The sequence below is a fragment of the Sus scrofa genome, chromosome 17, assembly GCF_054392235.1.
Source record: "Sus scrofa isolate SSC_HxYL_T2T_F1_AM1 chromosome 17, Sscrofa_HxYL_maternal_Yorkshire_Landrace_v2.0, whole genome shotgun sequence".
NCBI classification, from domain to species: Eukaryota; Metazoa; Chordata; class Mammalia; order Artiodactyla; family Suidae; genus Sus; species Sus scrofa.
This window is the reverse complement of record NC_139399.1, coordinates 55010392-55032670: the sequence shown is the minus strand read 5'-3', so window position 1 is coordinate 55032670 and position 22279 is coordinate 55010392. Positions and strand designations below refer to the sequence as shown.

Sequence of the window (22279 nt, the reverse complement as noted above, 5' to 3'; positions counted from 1 at the left end):
TCATGGTTCCTAGTCGGATTTGTTAACCACTGCGCCACGGCAGGAACTCCGGCTCTGTGTTAATTCATGGCAATTTCCCCTTCTTCACAACACGCTGACTTCTGGTTCTAAAAGATGAAATTAAGTTGCTGCCTCCTTTTAAGAGCAAGGCCCCAATTGTGATCAGAGTAGTCAGCTAGTTCTGGTGGTGACATGGGTGGCGCCACACATCAATGCACAGGCCAACTGATAAAATTTTTTATTTCACTTTTGAGTTTTTACACGTTTCCTGATTATTCTGTAGAAGGTGGAACCTAGAAATGTTTAAAAGACATACACAAATCTAGTACATCAATAACCGGGGTTTTTTTCTTTTTTGCTATACTATTTTCACAACCACGGGTGTGCTTGCTAGGCAATATAACCATCACAGAAGCAAACGTGAGGCAGAATACTGGTAAGGAAAAACAAAGCAAGAGAGAGCTACCAGATATACAGACAGGCTCGTTCCACAGTCACTACTGCATTTTCAAGCGCCAAGTATGAACTGCACATTTTTGTTCAGCTAGAAAGGAGAGAGGGTTTCTTTTTTTTTTTCTTTTTTCTTTCGGTTTGTTTGAAATCAGTGCATGAATGTTTCTTTTCTCATTTCAGCAGATGGACAAACAGATGGACACTACGGCTATGTGGAATGTTCGAGGGAGAAGGGGGGATACTGTGAGACTGGTAGGCCTGGCTATTCTTGACTCTCCCCATTGCAGTGTTCATGCAACTTCCCTGCAGCACAGGGTCTTGCTGAAACATGTCTGTGAACTTGACTGGATGGGCACACTTGGGAGAGCTGGTGACAGGTGCTAACAAGCATTATCAGGGCTGGTTGCAATAAAGAGAAAGCATGGATATTTTAAAATACTTTTTTGATTCAGATCTTGGTACGACTGGAGAGCAACCACTGTGCAGAGAACTGGAGGAAGACAGAGCTGTGACGTGGGAAGCTCTTTTCGACTCTCTGAAGCAAGGCTGGCTCACTCAAGCGCTCACCAACGCCTCTCACCCCCTCCAGGGCCCCTGTCCCTGCCCATATAGTATTAAACTAGAAACAAAGGGCCGAGAGAGAAGTCAGAAGGAAAAAAACAATGTAAGGAAGCAGAAGGGAGGACAGAAATTTAGAGAGGGAAGAGAAAACCAAAGTCAACAGTCAAAAAAGGACAGTGGGGAAGAATGTTAAGATTTTCAAACTAAAAGGCCCCGAGCTAGGAAGAACCCAGACTGAGTACTTACTCCTCAAGTGAAAGGCAATCTCTGCAGAACATGATTCTTAAAAGGGTTCACCCAAGAACCAGATAAGGCCATTCCTAAGATACACGGCTTTTTTTCTTCTCTCGCTTGTGGTTTCAAGGAAAACAGATGCCACCACTGAGGCGCAAGTTGCCAGTCAGTAACACGCTGCTGTAGGAAAGGGGTTTGAGTCACGAGTGGTCTATGAGCACTGGACCTTTTCATGGTGTCATAACCCAGTTATCTGCCACAAAGAATGTTAATTTCTGGCTTCGAGTTTCCTTGGAGGAAGGCGCTGTGGCCATCTGCAGTCAGCAACTTTGGAGTGGCAACAGCCCCAACCAGTCAAGGGTCTACAAGCCCTGAACAGAATGAGCAGAATTACTGTGAATTACGATGAAACTCGAATGCCAACCAAGGTGTCTCACTCCAAGTCCCAGTGTCACAATATAATCTCTATAACTTTCTGTACAACTTTACAATGGAACTGTATTTCAGTGACTATTTTGATATTGGATTAAACTTTCCAAAAAGTTACACATAATTCAGGTCTATTTTTTTTTTTCTACCAGTAAGAGTTCTGCTAAATTACAAAACCCCATAATCACAGTGTTCAGTTTTTTAAAAAATTAAACACAGTAATCCTGTCAATGTTAATCGAAATCAAAATTTGGGAATGCCGTGGCATTGATGTGACCAATCTGAGTTTTTGATACAAATACCAGCTGTTTATCCCATGGACCATTTTCGCTAGGCTGAGGCTGTGAAAAATTGGAAGTCGACGTACGATTCTTTTTTTTTTTTTTATCGCACAAAGGGGTATATGTGGAGGGTACAGAGTGACACTGAAGAGATCACGCAGCACGACAGACATTAGTTCTCTCCCTCCCCAGTATCGCCTTCATCTCCCTGGTTTTCCGACGTCCACAGCTGCAAGAGAAAGAGAGCTATGATCAAAGCAGGCCTACCAAAACTGTCCTTGGGGAGGTGGCCCAGTCTGTATCACCTCATCTCACTCAACTGTTTAAAAAATTCTTCCTCTATTACTGTAGACAGTGATTGCAAGGGTCGGACTTTCAGCAGGCCCTGATAAGCAAATGAACAAAAACTTGAACTGTACTCACAGGGTAGAAATCCCCTCTTGCGTCTTGGGCAGGACTGACTTATGAGGCAGAGGGAATAGGAATGAGCGAAAGCCTCCAGAAGTGGTCACTGGTATGAGCAGTACTTACAGTGAGATTGTCCCTGAGCAACTGCATGATCAGGGTGCTGTCTTTGTAGGACTCTTCATTCAGGGTGTCCAATTCAGCAATTGCTTCATCAAATGCCTACAACAAAGAGCCTTTAGCAAAGAAGTCACAGGTGCCTTGGAACTAGTTTAGCCCAATTCTTTCCCTGCGTCATTTCTCTCCCTGTACAGTACTTTGGGGGAACCAAGGCCTCTGTTACCTTGTTTGCCAGTTATGTCAGCAACCATATAACGCTGGTTTATAAAGCTTCAAGCAACAAATGACAAACATTCCTAGATAAGAAAACTTCACTGTACCTATTACTAGGTACTACTGTTAACTCGGCACACTCATTCTAAGCAAATTGGTATGATTTTTTAGTTATCAAAGACATTTCTAGTAATCCCTCTACCTTTTTCTTTAAGCTGAAACTCAAAAGCCCTGGATACAAGGGATAAATGGAGTACAGAAGTCCATACCACTAAATCTAATTCAATTAAGTGACAGAATTTTAAGCATTCATTTCACACACTTTTTTACTAATTAAAAATGTTTTCAATGACGTGCATGTTCAAAGACTGTAAAAATATGTAGAAATGGCAGTTGGGTTACTAAAGGTACTTTCAATACCAAAAAACCCACCAAGATCTGATTTCCTTCCTTTGCACAGCCCTAACTGCCAATCTTGGCACAAGGATGAAAGTGAACAGGAAAGGCCCATAGCCCAAAGCGTGACAAGAAGGAGCAATGCAAAGAATAATCAAACAACACAAAAATCAGCAAGACGTGCTGAGAAGAAATCAAGAAGTAATAGGTCTATATTTATTTCATAAAAGATGTACTCCTACCCCCAGAGAAATCTTCACAAAAGTCCAAGACAATTAGTTATGTTCACGTCATTTAAAATAAAGGGTACTAGAAAGCACACGCAGCTTTACTATCATCAGAAACCCCAGAGTCTTTTCTTACCGTTTTTGCCAGGCTGCAAGCCTTTTCAGGAGAGTTTAGAATCTCATAGTAAAAGACGGAGAAATTAAGTGCCAGGCCCAGTCGAATTGGGTGTGTAGGCTGCATTTCTTTCTTACTAATTTCAAATGCTTCCTGGTAGGCCTGCTGGGAGTTCGACACAGTGGCTGTAACAAAGATAAAAAAGATCAAAGGTTGGGTCTTTCAGAGGTTGCATCATAGCTGGATCCACTATCAATTATTTTAGCAAACTGGGTTGGGAGCATATGTGCTATCAAACGAGGGGTGGGAAGTCTCTTGATTAACAAGCAGCAATTAAATGTTTACTCTAACCACGGACTATATTAAATGCTTTGAGGGAAAACAAAGACAATGGTGGCAAAGCCGACAAAAGCCGTTAGGAAACACAGAAACAACCTTGAACAAGAGACAGCATGGAGACAATATGCTCTAACGGAAAGATCATGGGCTTCAGAGTCAGACTCAAACCTGGAATCCCCAACTCTTGTTCACCGGGTGTGTGCTTTGGACTAAGTGAACATCTCTGTGAGCCTTCGGGGTTTCCCTATCAGAAAAAATGGATAGGAGTTCCTGTCGTGGTGCAGTGGTTAACAAATCCGACTAGGAACCATGAGGCTGTGGGTTCGATCCCTGGCCTTGCTCAGTGGGTTAAGGATCCGGTGTTGCTATAAGCTGTGGTGCAGGTTGAAGACGTGGCTCAGATCCCGAGTTGCTGTGGCTCTGGCGTAGGCCGGTGTCTACAGCTCCAATTGGACCCCTAGCCTGGGAACCTCCATATGCGGCGGGAAGCGGCCCAAGAAAAGGCAAGAAGACAAAAAGAAAAAGCAAAGAAAAAATGGACAGACTCCTGCCTCACACCCCCAGCATTGTGTGAGGAATAAGATACACAGTAGGTACTTAATAAGGCATAGCTGTAATTATCACCATTACAATCATGCATGAATAGGACAAAAGAAATGCATATTTACTATGGTGGTTTTACTCTATCAAACATTTTAAAGTTTCGCCTCTAAAAAGAGAATTCCCGGAGTCCCCATTGTGGCACAGCAGAAACAAATCTGACTAGTAACCATGAGGTTGCGGGTTTGATTCTCTGGCCTCACTCAGTGGGTTAAGGATCCTGCATTTCCGTAAGCTGTGATGTAGGTCACAGACACAGCTCGGATCTGGAGTTGCTATGGCTGTGGGGTAGGCCGGCAGCTGTAGCTCCGATTCGATCCCTAGCCTGGGAACCTCCATATGCTGCGAATGCAGCTCTAAAAAGCTAAAAAATAAAAATAAAAGAGAACTACCAAATAATCCTTAAAATGAAGGACTCTTTAAATGCATCACTGCACCAGACTTCTCATGCCCTTCACATTTGCTCCTTAGATACAGCTGTCCAGCCCCAGGACCCCGTTCATCATCGGTCAGCACGGTGCTGTGGCTCTTTAAATTTCTGACTACAAAACAAAAACTTAAAAAAATAAAAAAGTTACTTACTTTGTTTATTGTCTCCAGACGCCACCTCAGAAAGATATCTAAAATAATCTCCTTTCATTTTCAAGTAGAACACCTTACTTTCTGGTTGTGTAGCATTGGGAATTAGGTATTTGTCCAACAGCTCCTAAAAAATGATTCATGTTCTGTTAAGAATCTGGAAATATTACTTACGAGATGTTCAAACTATGTTTGAGACTCAAGATTCACACTACCACTCCTAAATGTCTTTTTGGAAGTTTGAAAAAAACGTAATTTTTATCCAGAGCTTTTAAATGATTTTTAGCCCAGGTCATAACAGATGCCTGTATTCATTCATTAAAAATCACTCTGACCATTCGTAAGGGGTTGATTAAAGTACAGCCACACAATGGAATGCTACAGAGGCATTAAAAACGAGGATGCAGAACTACACTGCTAACGTGGAAAGGCTCTCACAAACAAGTCTAAGTGGGAAAAAAAAAGGAGATCGTGAATACCATGCGAATCTAATTTAATATTAAAACACGTATGTGTACACGCACACAAACACCTAGGGGAAAAGTCTGGAAGGATATTTACCAAGATGTTAATGGTTTTCTAGGTGGTAGGATTAGAAGTGATTTTTCATTTCCTTATTTATTTATACTCTTCTGCCCTATGCTTTTTAAAACAATGAACTTATTTCTGTAATTAGAGGAGGTTAAAAAAAAAAAAAAAAACTTTCCATTTTGGGAAAAAAAAAAGAAGAAAGTTTAGAATTAGTCAGGCCTGGGTAGAAATCCCTCCTCTGCCGCCAACTAACTGCATGACCCTGAACAAATGACCTCATCGCCCTGAGCCTCAGTTTCCTCGTCACGGCACGAGGAAGCCCAGAAGCCAGCTCCTAGAGCAGTCAGGAGAAGAAATGAGCTGAGGTTCAGAAAGCGCTTAACACGTTGCCTGGCACGTAGTAAGCACTCCAAAAGTAGCTAATACTATTATTAATAATAAATTCCTTTAAACATTTATGCTTACAACAAAAGCAGTTCTGAAGGAGTCCAAGCTTCGTATACAGAGCAATATTTTCGAAGAGTTGTTTTAGAATGTGGCATCCTGAAAAACTGGTTAAGAGGCAGTAAGTACCATGCTTTTCTTCACATTCTCTCAGATGCTCTTATAAGCTGGTCTACAGTTCAGGAATTAGGGAACTTTCTTTTCTTGCCTCTGGAATGCATGCCATACTTCATCTGAACACCAGATGGACCTAACATTCAGGAATTAGGGCACCATTAACAACCCCCCCCCAATTACCAACGGGCAACAAATTCAGCCACGACACTTACACCACCGAGAGTCTAACAGAAAAGAGCAGCTCAAGGCAAAAGCTTAGCTGTAAGGGGGTTTCATCAAAAGTGAGAGGATGCAGGGGGCAGTAGTCGTTTTAATATTCTTTGCAGACAGACAGGGTGTGACTCCTCATGGGTTAAGGATGAGGAGCACTGCCTGGTGGCTGACAAGCTCTATACTGGTTTTCAAAAGAAAGGTGTCATGGGCAGTGACTCGGAGAGGCAGCCAGCAGGGGAGGAGGCAGATCCACACGTGTGAATTCCTTTTCTCTTCAAAGCGGCCCTCACCGTTCATTTTTACCTGATTTCACCCGGAAGACAAAGAAAGGTGCCAGTGGGCTCAGGATGCGAGGGAAAGACAACATGGCCATGATTTGCTCTGGGATCCGCACCCTCCCTTCCAAGCCCAGGTGAGCGCGTGAGGAGTCAAGCATCTGCCTGAGGTGTACACAAAACACAGGGGAGAGAATCCCCCCCAGACCCCTTCGGATCTGCCTTTGGAACGCAGGCCCCACCTGACGGAGGCGCCCAACTTTCCAAAAGGACTTTCCACAGTGCAGGCCTGACGGGGAGAGGCCGGCGGGCAGTCAGCTCTCTGCTCCTCTCTCCCTGACTGGGGACGGCATCGCCACTCAGGCCAACACGGAGAACTGCCTCTCCGAGGCTGCACCCATCAAAAATCCTGCCTCTCTGGCCTCGATTTCTAAAGCAAAGCTGGAGGGATGTTGACCAAGTGCTCCTGTTCTTCAGGGGTCTCTGGAAGGGTAAGCAAAGTACCCCATGAGTGATGAGCAACCTCTGATCAGTAAGAGGTGAGAGGGGGGGAAAAAAATCACTTTAGATGCTTAAAAATGAGCTGCAAATGGTGTGCGGCTTTCCAGTACAGTCAGACACCTTTCTTTCGCTCCTGAGCTGTTTGAAGGTCTGCATGTGTACATTAAATGAATACTATCAGAAATCCTTTGTAGGACAGAAACGCTGGCCTCTTACCAGAACATCGTTACAGATGTCCTGCAGCTCTGCCTCGATCTTCTCACGGTACTCTTTGCCCATCTGCTGCTTCTTCTCGTTCCTCTCTGTTTTCTGCTCGATGCTGGAGATGACACGCCAGGAAGAACGGCGGGCACCGACTACGTTCTTGTAGGCGACGGAGAGCAGGTTTCTCTCCTCGTTGGAGAGTTCGTGCCCCTGCTCCGTGACTGCCTTCATGGCCGCGGCCATGTCATCATAGCGCTCAGCCTGCTCGGCGAGTTTGGCTTTCTGTACCAGCTCACTTTTATCCATGGTCATTCCCTAGACCAGGAGCAAGAGGGAGAGAAAGCAAATGTCAGGCTTCAGGGCCTGGGAGATGCACGTGCAAATCTTCTGACCCTTCCAGAAAGAAACATACCTAAATGGGGAACATTTCCTACCAACGTCCTCAATGGTATTGACCACGGGGCTTACAGGGTTAAGTGCTTTGCTCAGGTGCTTTTACTGTTTTGGTCATTTTCGTTTCCCAGCAGTCCTACTGGAGAGAGATGCTCACAATCCCTTTCCCCTTTTTCGAAGTAAAGAAATGGAGGTTCAGAGAAGGCCAGGGCTGTGATGTGCCCAAGGGTCCATACGAGGTGGGAAAGCCAGAGCTCAAACGCAGGTCTCTCTGTCTCTCAGCTGTTTCCTTCCACTCTCCTAAGCTGCCTCCTTAATACACACAGACTGCCTACATCATTAGAAACTTGTGTTAAATATATGTCCTTTTCTTCTGAGACTTGTCTGGTTTTGAGCAAAGGCCACAAGAGAACTCCAGCTTCAATCAATCTTAAAGCAAAAGACACAACTTTCAGGGTTCTATCAGGCAGGGCCTATCAAGCAGCAGGTACCTAGAAAACAGGAGCCATTTCTATTTTAGCTTCTGCAATTCACCAACTTGGTCACAAGGACACACTGTCCACAAGAGCACAGACCAAGGGCAGCAGATGTGGCTTTCTCTGGCACCCGCTCCGCTACTTACAAGTGGTATGACCTTGGTCAAATCACTCAGCCCCTGAAAGCTTCCGTTTCCTAACGGGAGAATAAGAACATTACAGACCCTCCCGGGGCGGCCGTGAGAGCAAGCGGCCTAATCCGGGGGAAGGCGCTGTGCAAGGGTTAGAGCCTGACATACAAAGGCCAGGCACTAATTGTGTGTGGGGTACAAGCTGCAGAAAGAGATGGCCTATCACCAAGATGCACGGCAAGAGAACTATGAGCCAGAAATGAATTTAAGCTTTTCTAAAATAGACAAAAACTTCAGTGATTTCAATCTGTCATTTTGTCAAACTCTCTATACACCAATCAATGAATACTTCTTAAATTATTCACCTCACCTTAGTCAATTCTCTACTGCAGTCATCACCGTTAACAGAGAACGTAATCATTTTCGGATAACATGTAAAAAATTGTGTATTAACCCATAAGACTTTTATGTACTGCTGGTTTAAATTTCAATTATACACCCATCTGTGCTACAGTGTAAATATACACTAATAAGGTGTAAAAAGATAAAATACTACTTTAAACAGAAGTAGGACTATCACTATTTTTTTTCTTTTTTTTGGCCACACCCGCGACATGTGGAAGTTCCCAGGCCAGTGACTGAATGTGAGCCACAGCCATGACCCACACCGCAGCCACAGCAACACTGTGGATGCGCAACCTGAGCGCCAGCCAGGGATCAAACCCGTGCTGCCAGAGACAACGCCGGATCCCTAACCCGCTGTGGCACAGCTGGAACTCCAGAAATACCAGTGTGTTTAAAACAAATCTTTTTGTTACACATTCTCATAATTTCAAACTCTGGTTCTGTCTCAAAAGTCATTCCTGTATTTTCAAGGGAGAAATTCTATAGGCAGGACCCTACCACATAAAAATGTTTCATTAGATGGAACACGATTTTAAGATACACCCCAAATCTAGACAATTCAGAAAGCGTTCGTTTTCTAGTTCAGAACTATGATTTTTCTTCCCACCACTTATTATCTAAATCATATTCAGAGCTGTGTCCCATATAAGGCTCACTAATTCTAACCTTACACTCTGAAGCAAGTCTCACCTTGATTTGTCTGACAGCTTCACCCAAATCACTAGAATGAGACTGTAACAGAGACAACGATCCACCTGTTTCCCTACATTTCACCCACCCCCACACTTAGGAGGGGGTCAAACAGTTAGTTCTACCCAGTGAAACAGCAAAATGATGCTACTCCCAGGTGCTGGAAGAAACTGCAAGACGCCATCATGAGGGCGCTATCAAGAAAGAGCAGAGCTTCTGGAGCCCAAGTCCCAGAGGGACCGTGATACAGAGGCTCCTGCAGGCCCACACTGGACATGCACTGTGAAAAGGAGAGAAACCCTTGTTGGCCGAAGCCCCTGAAATGTTGGGGCAGTTTGTTACCGCAACGCAACCTAGTCTACTCTAACACAAGGACATCACAAGGACATTATTCAACCTCTTAAAATTATATGCTTTCCCCATATGTCTAACTTTCTTGATCATAAAGTCTTTCTGATCAGGATACAATCTCCATCATTAAATTACCCTACTTCATTGTCCCTTAAGGGAAGCCAACTTTCAACAAACTTTAGAAATATTCCAGTCTGTAGACTCATTCAAAGTTAGAGGTCACTTAGTTACCTGCTCTAAAGTTCATAAAACAGCATCTGTGCAACTCTACCCAGACAGATTCCAATTCATAAAGGTACCAGCCAAAGCCAATTCAAAGTTAAGCCACCCAAGCAGTGTTACAAAAGAGTAATGGATCAGCACTGCTAAAGGATGCCATGAACCTCTTTGGCCCTATTGGGCCCATCAATTAAGGCCCCCTAATATCCCTCCCAGCCCTCTCCTACCCCCGGGCACACTTCTCTCTTCCCAAACATTAAAAGTTAAACCATAGCTCTTTCAAGATTCCTGAGTACTCCTTGGAACCTCCCACATGTACACGCCCTATTTCTCAAAATAAAATGTGGCCTTTCTGGTTTGGGGCCAACTATTTCAAGCTTCTTTTGGGATTACTGCAAGAGCTCTTGGAGACAGAGAACCACCATGATATGGTAAAACCGAATGTATGCCTTAAAACACTTATCCATCTGCTTAAAAATTTTTAACTACACACACACACACACACACACACACACCCCTACCAACAGCTTACAACAAACAAAAATCCATAGCTCAATGTCCTGATGCTTACTGCTTATGTAACTTTTGACTTATATAACATGGATTTTGAAGCAGCAGACCAATTTCAACAGGAAATGGATTACACAACACCCAGCAGTTTGGAGGAAGGCAGCAGACAAGGGAGGAATGAAATTGTTCCTATTTCCACATCTCTAATAACCTCCCATCCATCACCTTCCCCACTGCTTTCAGTCTCTCATCATCTTTAACTCCCTTCAGGGTGTTATCAGAGCCATTCTTAAAGCTCTAATCACGTCACTTCCTGCTCAAAATTCTTTAAAGTTCCCTATTACCGACAGAAGAGTCAGATTTCCTCCTCTGTCAGGGAACGTCTTCCAAGCTATATTCCCACTTCCCCTAAAACCTGCCTTCCACACAGCATGTGCTTCTGCCACAACGGTTTTCTGACATGTGCTTGCTCACCAAGCCACGCCCTCTACCTGGAATGTCCTTCCCCATTTCTTCTGCATATAAAATTCTCAGAGCACAACACAAAGGGCATCCCCTCCCTCCATGAAGCCTTTCTCAAACTGCTAAAGCAGCTGTCTAATAAGACAGTCGTTGACCACATGTTACAATTGTACTGTTTTTATATATGGAATTAAATATTTAAAAATTACTAAAATTAACTCCCCCCTTTGTTTTCCTTTTTAAATGTAGCTACTAGATAATTTTAAATTACATGGGATTTGCATTCTATTTCTCCTGGAGAGCACTGCTCTAGGCTGGAAATATTTTCCCAAAGCATTTCACCTATACCTCTGTCACATTCCTCTCATCCCATTTCTTCAGCACTAAAATTATTTGTCTATATCCTTCAAGTCCCTTCCTACACCATCAACTCCTTTAGGGCACATCCCCCGCAGCACCTTGCATATAATCCGCATGAACAAATTTTCACTGACTGAACCAACAGATCCTAAAATTGCAAATTTAGTAGTTCTCTTCTCAAGTAAGTCAAAGCACCTCTTCTTCACAAGCACATGCAATCATTACATTCCTACCTCACTCCATGTACTCTGCACCCTAAAATCCCCCCCGCTCTTACTCAGTACCTTTTACGGACTCTCTTTGGCTATTTGATCAAATTTAAACTCTACCTGGCTTGTGGAGTCCTTCAGCATCTGGCTCCTCTGCACCTGTTAGGCTTTCTCACTCACTGTTCTCCGACATGCTCCTTTCTCCCAGGCTGGCTGTCAGGGCATACCCTTAAATGCCCTGCTTAAAACATGCCAGAAATTACTGCCACAGTGGCCCCCATCTAGAAAGCTCTCCTATTTACTTCCGGCCTCTGCACACTCTATGCATCCATCTAGGGCTAGAAAGCCTTCCCTGACCACCCCAGCCCCCACTGATCTTCCCTGTCTATGAATCCAAACGTGCTTGTAGCATCTTACACAATCCCGGCTTCTCCAGGCCTCCACTCTCTATGTCTACAGCACCGGTGATGGATGGTGTACCACTTACAGGGTCGTGTGTGTATGTCCTCAAAGGAAAGCTTCACATTTGTTTCTCATTTAACGCCTAAAACTTTGCCAAGTACAAAACTATACTCAAATAAGTACCTGTGAATGTTTTCAGCCAACCATTCCTGGGAGGCCGCCTGTATGTGGTGTGGCAGGAAGGCAAGAGGCCCGCGTGTAAGAGCAGGAGCTGCCACTACATAAGCCCCTGGGCTCCAGGCCTATCGTAGTCCTCCCATCTCTAACAGCAGCCACCTCAGAAGAGCTGCTGTGAAGCTGAGGGGCAGGCGATGAAAGAGTAAGTGTGGTGACCTTTTAAAAAAGCGCATAGTGCAAAACAAACTGGAATTATGCTATTCCTCTCACAGTACCTACACAAATGTCAAAGCCCACAAAGGTGAGCTTGAAATTTTTTTTTTTTAATATACAATCCATGAGAAGGAAAAACGGGTCTAGATTAATCTTGTACAGGAAGTGAGTATGTTACAATGTTAACAATCCTAGCTATGACTCCACCCCTCGATGTCCTGAAAAATGGACACACTTGTAAACCGTAACACTTTCATTAGTTTCTAATTACTAGATGTCAAGTAATGATGGTTTATAATCAGGACCTACTTTTCTCCTGAGACTTTGGAACCAAGAAAACCAACAGTAAGAGCCTTCCTTTACTCCTAAAAAGACTACAGTCAGGCTTGGCGCTAACAAGAGAGTCAGGATTCCAAAGCAGACAAATTTATGAGAGGCCACAAGGGGTCTAACCCTGCACTGGACCCAGGGATTTCCCAGATCAGGAAGACCCTGACATGTCTCAGAACAGAGTTCTTCAGCCCGAGCATCTCTCTCTTCTCAGCCATTGCAGGCGGCATTTCAGAGGATGGGGAGCATGTGCTGATTAAACCAGCAACTGCTCAGTGAAAATAGGAAACCACCCAAATATCTAATGGGGAGCCATTAAAAAGACATAACTGGTACAAGATTACATGGCCATCCAAAGATGGGATTTAATGTCATAGAAAGAGTTGTTAAAGAGGTGTAATGGGGGGGGAGCTTCCTGCACAACAGTCTTTCATTTGTATAAGATATCCCCTAAGGAATATTATGAAGGCTAGTTCTAAAAGTGCCCAGGAAATAATATAGCTTCCCTCAAATCAACGAAACCCTAAATCAGACAGTAAATGCTGAACCGCGTAGCCCCTTTACCTCAATTCTTTGCCTAAAGGACATGTTTCTAGCTAGGGGAGAAGCCTAGAGGTCATGTCCCAGTAGCCAGCAGCAGACATCCAAGGATAAGGGGGGGGAGGGGGAATGAAAACAAGAATGACTATCCATTGTCAGTCCACATTAAAAAAAAAAAAAAAAAAAAAAAGGCACCGAAAAGTGATAGTGATGGAGTAGACACAGGCATTTTCAGAAGTCCCACTAAAGGACCACAGATAACGAGGGAAACTTAGGGAACACTGGGAGATCGCTGTAAGTAAGTAAACTGCTCAAAAAAGCCATCAGAACAAGGCAGCTTTGCTTCATTAGTGGAGCCTAGAGAATCACCTCAGGTCGTTGTGGTGGGGATGGAATGAGGCCTGCATTCAGAGTCAGACCACGGGCAGGAGTCTGAGGACCACCCTTCTGTGGATGTGAATACACACCTTACCAGTTATTAAGGAGGAGCTACTGCTCCCAGAAAGGAAGAGGGGGGCTTTTCCAACCCCCACTCCCCTTGGAAGATAAAACTGTAGCCCACCGGATACGGATCCTCCTAGGGGCAGAGCTTCTGGGCCTGCCTGCTTGCATCTCTCACAAGCGTCCTATCCTAATAAATCTATTTCTTGCCTATCACTTTGTCTCTCGCTGAATTCCTTCTACGCGGAGACATGAAGAACCTGAACCTCAGTGAGTCCAGGCACAGGGTGAGTGATTCTAATTTAAAACCTTGGGGAGTTCCCATCGTGGCGCAGTAGTTAACGAATCCGACTAGGAACCATGAGGTTGCAGGTTCGATCCCTGACCCTGCTCAGTGGGTTAAGGATCTGGCATTGCCATGAGTGGTAGTGCAGATTGCAGATGCAGCTTGGATCCCGCATGGCTGTGGCTCTGGCACAGGCCGGTGGCTACAGCTCTGATTAGACCCCTAGCCTGGGAACCTCCATATGCCACAGGAGCGGCCCTAGAAAAGGCAAAAAAAGACAAAAAAATAAATAGAAACAAAAAAAATAAAATAAAATAAAACCTTGGGTTCAAGTCCCAATCTGGGCTTAGGCTGGGTTCGAGTGCCGGCACGTGGGTTCAAGTCCCAATCTGTGTTCTGGCTAGGTTCAGGCCGTTAATACTGTCAGTTTCAAAAAGACCTCATGTCAATGATGGTATTAACTTTCTGCTATGTTGTGTTTTCAAGGAAAAGGACACCCTTAATTTCAAAATATTGAGCTTTGAGTTTACTACTTTGCTAGAAATTTAAAACAAAACACTATCTATCATGTGTCAGAATTACCAAAGGTCTAATATGAAATACATATGAGTGGGACCTGTTTTTAGGAAAGTACTACATATGACAAATCTGGGCTTCTAAAGAGAAATTGGGTAATCTGTAAAAACAATGTCTCTGAATCTCAGTTTCCTCAATGTTAAACAGAAACAGTAAAAGCTACCAAATTAGATAATGTACATAAAATGCAAAGACAGTGCTGGTCAAAGTAAAAAACGCAACAGGCGCACGTTCTTACCCTTAAGTTACTTCACACAAATGATTTAATGTGTGTTGAAATAACTGCAAATGAAAAAACCACCAGAGAAGTTCCCAACGTGGTGCAGCGGAAATGAATCCGACTAGGAACCATGAGGTTGCAGGTCTGATCCCTGGCCTCGCTCAGTGGGTTAAGAATCCGGCATTGAGGTGAGCTGTGGTGTAGGTTGCAGATGCGGCTTGGATCTGGCTTGGCTGTGGCTGTGATGTAGGCCAGGGGCTACAGCTCCGATTGGACCCCTAGCCTGGGAACCTCCACATACCTTGGGTGCAGCCCTAAGAAGACAAAAAAGAAAAAAAAAGAAAAGAAAAAAACCACCAGTATTTCCAAGAACTCCTTTTTTTGGAGTTCAGAATAGCATGGTCCTCCCGTTAGAGAGCTTAACTTCTAGGGTAGGAAGATGAGAAGGAAGCACGTATCTAAGGGCTACAAAGCTTCTCCTTGAAGAAGCAATCATGTAGAATTCAAGAGAAGAGGTTTAGTTTTAACTAAACTAAACCTGGAAGGGTTCTGTGTAGGAGAGAATGGGGCTCCAGGAAGGGACACGAAACACAGATGGATGAATGAATTACATGTATGTTTTTCTAGATGAAACAAACTGCAGGCCAAAGTAAAGGAGGAAATGAGAACAGTTACAAATCTGGAGAGAGGAAACTGACAGGAGCTTCTTAAAAACCTAGCTAAAAGGTGCCATGGGGTAAGGAACTGACAGTAAACTTTGCACAGCCTTCGCTGGTGTACCATCCAGCCACAGCAGCCACAGCACCATCAAGTCAAAGTTTCAGTTCTGGAGTCACTGCGGAAAGAAAAAGAGATGCCAAGCTACAGTGGGAAGAAGGACTGAGAAAGTCAGTGGGACCAGGTGTTTAGTGGGTGTTACCCGGAAAAAATGAAGTACTCCGGGCTCTTAAAGAAGTTCAACTACTCACTGAAAAACACCCGCTCGAAAAATGTCTGTGTTCGGAGTTCCCATCATGGCTCAGTGGTTAACAAATCCACCTAGGAACCATGAGGGTGTGGGTTCGATTCCTGGCCTTGCTCAGTGGGTTAAGGATCCAGCGTTGCAGTGAGCTGTGGTGTAGGTTGCAGACGCAGCTCGGATCCCGCATTCCTGTGGCTCTGGCGTAGGCCGGCAGCTACAGCTCTGATTAGACCCCTAGCCTGGGAGCCTCCATATGCCATAGAAGTGGCCCTAGAAATGGCAAAAACACAAAAAAATAAATAAATAAATAAAATAAAAAATGCCTGTGTGCCATTCTACACACAAAACTCAGAGTCCTGTAATAAACTTAATTCCATTCACACATTTGCAGGCTCTCTGTTAGAAAATGAGACGCACCATGTCTAAAACACAAGGCAACAGCCCTGATATCCAACGAACACTGACTTGCAGAGGGAAACATCACTTCTATTTCAAAACCCCATTCCACTTTCTAATCAGCTACTGAGTATCATTATTACGTATAATTAGCCAGAATTAAACCTAAAACAATGATGGTGTTTTATGCCCAAGGTCACACAATGTGAAGCAACAACAGATATGACATAAATTGATCTCTTGGCCTGGAAGTAATCAATAAAACAGAATACAACAAAAAGTATGCTAACTCTGATCCATAAGGATAATCCAACTGGTCAATCTTGTGAATAGGTGTCAAAGGCTTTGGGCCAACCAATTTAACGCAAAGACCCAGTCCAATTTCTCAGTATCACGTGTCAACTCAATAGGTTATTTGACCTCTCTGAGTCTCAGTTTCCTCATGCATAAAATAGGCAAATCTACATAGGGTTCTGAGTAAGGAGTAAATTAGTTCATGATGCAAAACACTGAGCAAGTCTCTGCACACTGTAAGCACTAAAATGGCAGCCACAGTACATTTCACACAAAAGTCTATTAAAAAAAAATGGTTAGCCACTGAAGGGACACTTATTACATGCCTCATTTCTTTTAAAGCCAAGTGGCTTTCTTTAAGATTGTTAAAGGAAAGGCACGTGTTAATTTACCTATGCCTATTTCTTTTCTGCCTTTCTTCTTTTTTTTGGCCACACCTGCAGCAATGCCAGATCCTTAACCCACTGAGCTGCAAGGGAACTTCCACCCATGCCTACTTCTAAAGAAACACTTTTCACTGTTTAGCGTAAATGTCTTTGTTGACTCCCACGCTAGACTGTGAGCTTAAGGTAGGAACCCAGACTGTGTTTGGGCACCACACATAGCACAATGCTGGCTACCCTGAATGTGAAACTACCTGATCAACCAATGCACTTTTTTTTTTTTTTTTTTTTTTTTGGTCAACGCCCACAGCATGGCTTGAGCCAGGATGGAATCAGTGCCACAGCAGTGACAACACCAGATCCTTAACCCACTAGGCCACCAGGGAACTCCCTGATGTGCTTTTTAAAGTGAACAAGGTTGCAATCTCCTATGTGGACAGAGATAAAGAGACTACATCTGACCTATAAAACACAGACTAATTTATATTCTGTCCTGGCTTCCTCTTTGCGAAGAGCCACCTCAGTTCCAATCAGGAGACAACACTATGTTTTCTGACCAGTCGTTTCTCAGGTACCAATCGCTATATTTATAGATTCAAACTGAATTTCAAAAAGCCCTTGGACTCCTCTAAAGTCCAACCAATTAGCTATACAAAAAGCCATTGGTTTAATAAATAACAACAAAACCCCCCATCATTTATGATCTGCCTAAATGTGGAGTTAGGAGTTTATATCAACACCTTTAATCCAAGTATCCTATGAGGTAGGTGTCATTGTCCTCTTTTGTAGATGCCAATTACCTTCCAAGGTCACAGAAGTGTATCTAGTACATGCTCTTTCCTCTATGCAGCACCATCTCCTAAAGATCAACTGTGATATTCAATGGTTAATTAAGGAAAAGAGAGAATGAACAATTTTCCAGAGAATCATACAAAGTTATTGCAGTGAGGTTTGAGAATTGGATTTAATTTATCAAGCTTTAAAAATCAAAATCAAATTGGCAGTTAAAAACATCAATGCCAAAAACTCATCAAAATGTCAAACAAGCTTTAAGGAGAAGTTTGTGGGCAAACAATAACAATGGCCAAGGCTCATATCCACTTTACTGTCACCTCCAATCTCTGTCCTGGTCAAGGCCATTCAGAAATAACTTTTATTGTTGAGGAAAAACAATGAAATAAACTAACCAGCACAGGAAAAAAACTTCTATGATAGAGAACTGGCTAGATTATTAAAAAAAAAAAAAAAAAAGTCACCTTACTAACCTATAGTCTGCTGGAAGCCCCTTGATCTCAAGGCCATCAATCAATTTCATCTCATTTTAAGTATCAGAAACGTTTAACCATGCCTATGTTGGATCTTTTAGCAGAGAAAGCTGAACAATTTAGCACTCACATGATAGAAAGTACTTTTGTTCATTCTTCCTCCCTAACTATTCCCTTTAGAAAAATTCCCTCAGGAGTTCCCGTCGTGGCGCAGTGGTTAACAAATCCAACTAGGAACCGTGGGGTTTCGGGTTCGATCCTTCCTGGCCTTGCTCAGTGGGTTGAGGATCCGATGTTGCCATGAGCTGTGGTGTAGGTCGCAGATACAGCTTCGATCCCATGTTGCTGTGGCTGTGGCTGTGGCTGTGGCCAGCAGCTGTAGCTCCGATTAGACCCCTAGCCTGGGGACCTCCATATGCCTTGGGAGCAGCCCAAGAAAAGGCAAAAAGACCAAAAAAAAAAAAAAAATTCCCTCAAAATCCAGCTCATGGTTTCTCCGCCATGACAAACAGAAGACTAAGATCTATTCGTGTAGAGATCAAGATGGTTCTAAAGCTTGAAAACGGCTATCATACAATTTCTTGCCTCCTGGCCAGTGTGAATTGTCATCCTCTGTTCCTAGAAAAATGTACGAACCCAGGAACTTAAATTCCCTTTACAAGTAAATGTTAGTTCATTCTCCAAGCTATCATTTAAAGGAAAATTGCTTACTTTAATACCACTGAAAGAGCAGGCAGCATAACAGGACATTATAATTTAGAATGGTTCTTCTACTACCTATATAGATATAAAAATATTTGGTCCTAACCAAATTCTATTACAACTACCTAGGATTTGATAAATCAGTGTGCCACAAACTAACAGATGAATTTTCTCCCTGGTATGAAGCAAATACTAGAAAAGCTGGGTTTTTCGCAAGCTTGCTTCCTAGTGCACACTAGCAGTATCTTCCCTGCATGCCAGAAAGAATATATTCCTTCCCAATAAATTACATCTTATGTATTTTCAAAAATTGCTAAAATTCTTGTCCAAATACACTTTCTTGGATAAAATACATGTAAAGAAAAACCAACTACTAAATGGTGTTCACCTGAAACATGTGAATTGTTCTACCACAAGAAGAAATCTATCATTAGAGCCAGACTGCCTGGCTTTGATTCCTGGCTCCAACACCTACCCAGCGAGAGGTGTGTGTGTGTGTGTGTGTGTGTGTGCGCGCGCGCATCTCCTCAGGGAAATTATTTAACTTCTCTGTGCCTCAATTTCCTCAATTGTAAAATGTGGCTAACAGTATTTACCTACCACTGGTTGTTATGAAAGCTTAGTTAATGTGTATGTGCTGAGAGCAACACTCAGCACATATAAATGGTAGCTAGTCCATATATGCATAATATTCATGAATACAATCAAAACATTTACCAAACATCTAGTTAGATCTCACACCTTGATTTTAATTATTGAGTCTGTCGCAATAACACATCAAACACTATTACCACTGGCACTGGTCAGATGAGAAAATGGGCTCAGAAAAGGCTGAAGAGGCTCTACACAAAGTTCAATTTTATCATGATGTATCATTCTTTGAAAGCAACATGTATACAAAGAGGATTGGGTCTCCTCAGAATGTAATCAAGGCAAAAAGAAAGCCCTTAATAGTGAACCCTGTGATTCAAACACAAAACTAGAGGCTTATATTTAACAATTTACAGTTTGTGAGAAAGTCTCTTGACAACTCTGGAGATAGAAAAACCAAGCAGCAGAGATTAAGCTGCACACGGCTAGAAAATGCTGCAAACACAACTGGAATCAAATTTACCTGACTCCAAGTCCAGTGCTCTCTCTGCTTCAACAGCCACAGCCAAATGGGTAAAATGCACTTTTTGCAGCGGCCCGAATCTCTGGAGACTCTGCCTTGAGAACTGGCATTGTGGGAATTTGCTCAGCCTGGTTTTCTGCAGGCTGCTTCCAGATCTACAGAGCTCCAATTCTAAAATGGCTTCAATGTAATGCAAGCACTGCATGATGGGAAATGTACAGAAGATTATAGGGTAGGAGCCATACTCCAGGGGCTGACGGGCCATAAATATTTGCTACTGATGAATGAGGATATTCAACCTGAAAACCAGGTGTGTGGTCTAGGCCAAAGCATCTTATTTCTCATAAAGACTTCGTGGGTTAGATGGATGAATGGTTTCTTATCTCACTGAAAGGAGAGACCAGGAAAATAATTCAGCAGTTGCTTCTGGATTATTATTAGCCTTCCACTGTGAAGATCACCTGTACAATTCTAACCTGGGTCCAGTCAAATTGACAGATATTACCCTCACCACCTGTGCTAAGAACACAGATCCAAGAAAAATGAGGGCCCTGACACGTTCCTAGATAAGAAAAGGGGTGCTCTGGAAGCAGTCAAGAAGGAAATGACCAAGAACCAAGTAATATTAACATATATAAATTTCTAACATGAAAATGCAAAAAACTGAGTACCCACGTGTCTGGTTCTATAAACCACATACGTGTGCGGTTTCATGTGAACAACTGAGACAGAGTGAGAAATGCAGACAATTTTCACATTCTTCCAAGTGCTTCATCCTTCTGTTCTGGCTCCTGTAGCCGCTTGATTGCCAAATTCCGTCTCCCACACAGGGCAAGCAAAATCAGAACCTGATGCCATCTAGCCTTACCAAAGGGAAAAGCAGTGACGGCAAGGACAAAAGACATGAATTTTCACAGAAAGGTTGGCAAACTGTCTTACCAATACTGCCGCCTTTGAAAGCCCCATTACACGTGAGTTCTCCATTTGCAAGAGACAAAGATGTATTCATCTTGGGAAGAAAAGGGGCCTAATCACACCCACCCCTTCTCCACCACCGGGCAAATTTCAGTCCTAAAAACGTGCTAGCCCACAGTATAGGGGAATTTGGGGCGAGGACAAAAGAGACTCTGGCATTAAATGATGGGAAATAACGTGGGAAAATATTCCGATTCTCAACCTCTGACATTTTTTATTTATTTTTTTTTTCTGGGGGTCCGGCCTGACTCAGTAACCGGTTCCACCAAACGCATTTTCTCGATTCAAACCTCAACCCTGTGCTTCCTAGGGAATCTCGGGTTCTGTCAGGCTCCCGCACCAGCGAACGATGATGAAATGGCTTTACTGCAAAGTGGGAGGGGGTCTTCTCTCTGCTCTCTCCCAAGGTTAAACCCCTTACCCATCCAGAGGGAGTCGAGCAGGGCCATTGCGGCTCAAGAACTCGCCTGCATTTGGTTAAATTTCATTTTTGGGAACCGGAAAGCGAGGCGCAGGGGGTGACAGGGCTGAAAGGGTCGGTTCTGGCTGCTCAAGGCGCAGGGAGGGGTCTCGAGGGAATCGAAGATGGGTGATGAGGGGCGGTCAGGGGTCCGGGACACGATTCCCTTCCGGCCCGGCACAGAGCCGCACCCCGCCCGCCGGGCAGGGCCGCAGGCGGCGAGGGCGGCCGGGGCCTCTCCCAGAGCTAAGGGCCCGGCCCCGGAAACAGGGAGGGGCCGCGGCGAGGCCGAGCCCGCGCCGCAGGCGGCCGCACGGGGCTGAACAGGCCGCGCGCCGCTGCCACCCGGGCCCACCTGCGGGTCGCCCTCGTTGCTGCAGCCGCCGCCTGTGGGGGGGGTAGTTTGGAGCTTGGGCCCCTGGGGGCCCCGGGCGGACCCCGCGCCGCACTCACCGTGGGAGGGCTGCAGGGGGCAAAAAAGCTTGCGAGCGGAGCTCCCGGCGCGGTGACCGCTTCTTTCCCAAGCCCACTCCTCTGGCGGCAGCGGCGGCAGCTGCAGTGGCGGCGGCGGCAGCAGCTACCCCGGCTCCGGAATCGGCGGCGGCGGTGGCGGCGGCTCCACTTCCGCTCCGGTCACCACTTCCGCTTCGGCTCGAGCCCCGCCCCTGAGCCGTCTCCTCATTGGGTGAGCAGGGCACGGGGTTGCCCCGGCCGCCCGAGAGGGGCGCGGACAGAGGGAGGAGGAAGGAGAGCTAAGGGCCGGGATGCTGCGGCCGGGGGGGAGGGCGGGGGTCGGGGTAGGGAGCTAGGAGGAGGCGGGTGTAGGGGGACGGAAATGGGGGCGGGGAGCTGAAAAAGGAGGTGGGCGGAGTGGAGGCGGGGCTGAGGGGGGGAATCTAGAAAAGCGACATGTGGAAACGAGGGGGCTGGGCAAGGTTTGGGGTTGGGCGGGCCTGAGGCTTAGGCTAGGGAGTCGCCCTGGCCGGGCCCAGAGTCTCTGAGGTCATTGGTTCCCACCCCACCCAAAAAATCATCGTCACTGAGTGAGGTTGAAGTTAGTCCCCTTTTGCTGTGTGCTTTGGAAACACTGCGTTTAAGGAA

The 22279-nt window shown here is 44.6% G+C and overlaps 1 protein-coding gene across 2 annotated transcripts; it reads right to left on the bottom strand.

The window, feature by feature from the left end:
• Window positions 1-223: 223 nt before the first annotated feature.
• YWHAB (tyrosine 3-monooxygenase/tryptophan 5-monooxygenase activation protein beta) lies at window positions 224-21798 on the bottom strand. Of its 2 annotated transcripts, none has more exons than XM_085004034.1 (6): window positions 21632-21798; window positions 7250-7552; window positions 4956-6177; window positions 3456-3619; window positions 2490-2585; window positions 224-2187 (listed from the first exon to the last, which is right to left on the bottom strand). In XM_085004034.1, the coding sequence occupies exons 3-6, from the start codon at window positions 5011-5013 to the stop codon at window positions 2131-2133; spliced, it is 375 nt and encodes a 124-aa protein (XP_084860160.1). In that variant the 5' UTR covers window positions 5014-6177; window positions 7250-7552; window positions 21632-21798; the 3' UTR covers window positions 224-2130. The 2 variants fall into 2 exon arrangements, with proteins under 2 accessions (XP_084860160.1, XP_005673018.1); XM_005672961.4 differs by having other exon boundaries at window positions 4956-5079.
• Between the last annotated feature and the right edge of the window lie 481 nt (window positions 21799-22279).

Excerpts from the sequence above, each read along its gene's own strand:
- YWHAB (XM_005672961.4), bottom strand. The coding sequence starts at position 7,549 with ATGACCATGGATAAAAGTGAGCTGGTACAGAAAGCCAAACTCGCCGAG. Across the intron at positions 5,080-7,249 it reads ACATCTGTAACGATGTTCTG|GAGCTGTTGGACAAATACCT; the intron begins GTAAGAGGCCAG and ends ATCATTTTTTAG. Across the intron at positions 2,586-3,455 it reads CTTGCAGCCTGGCAAAAACG|GCATTTGATGAAGCAATTGC; the intron begins GTAAGAAAAGAC and ends TCTTTGTTGTAG.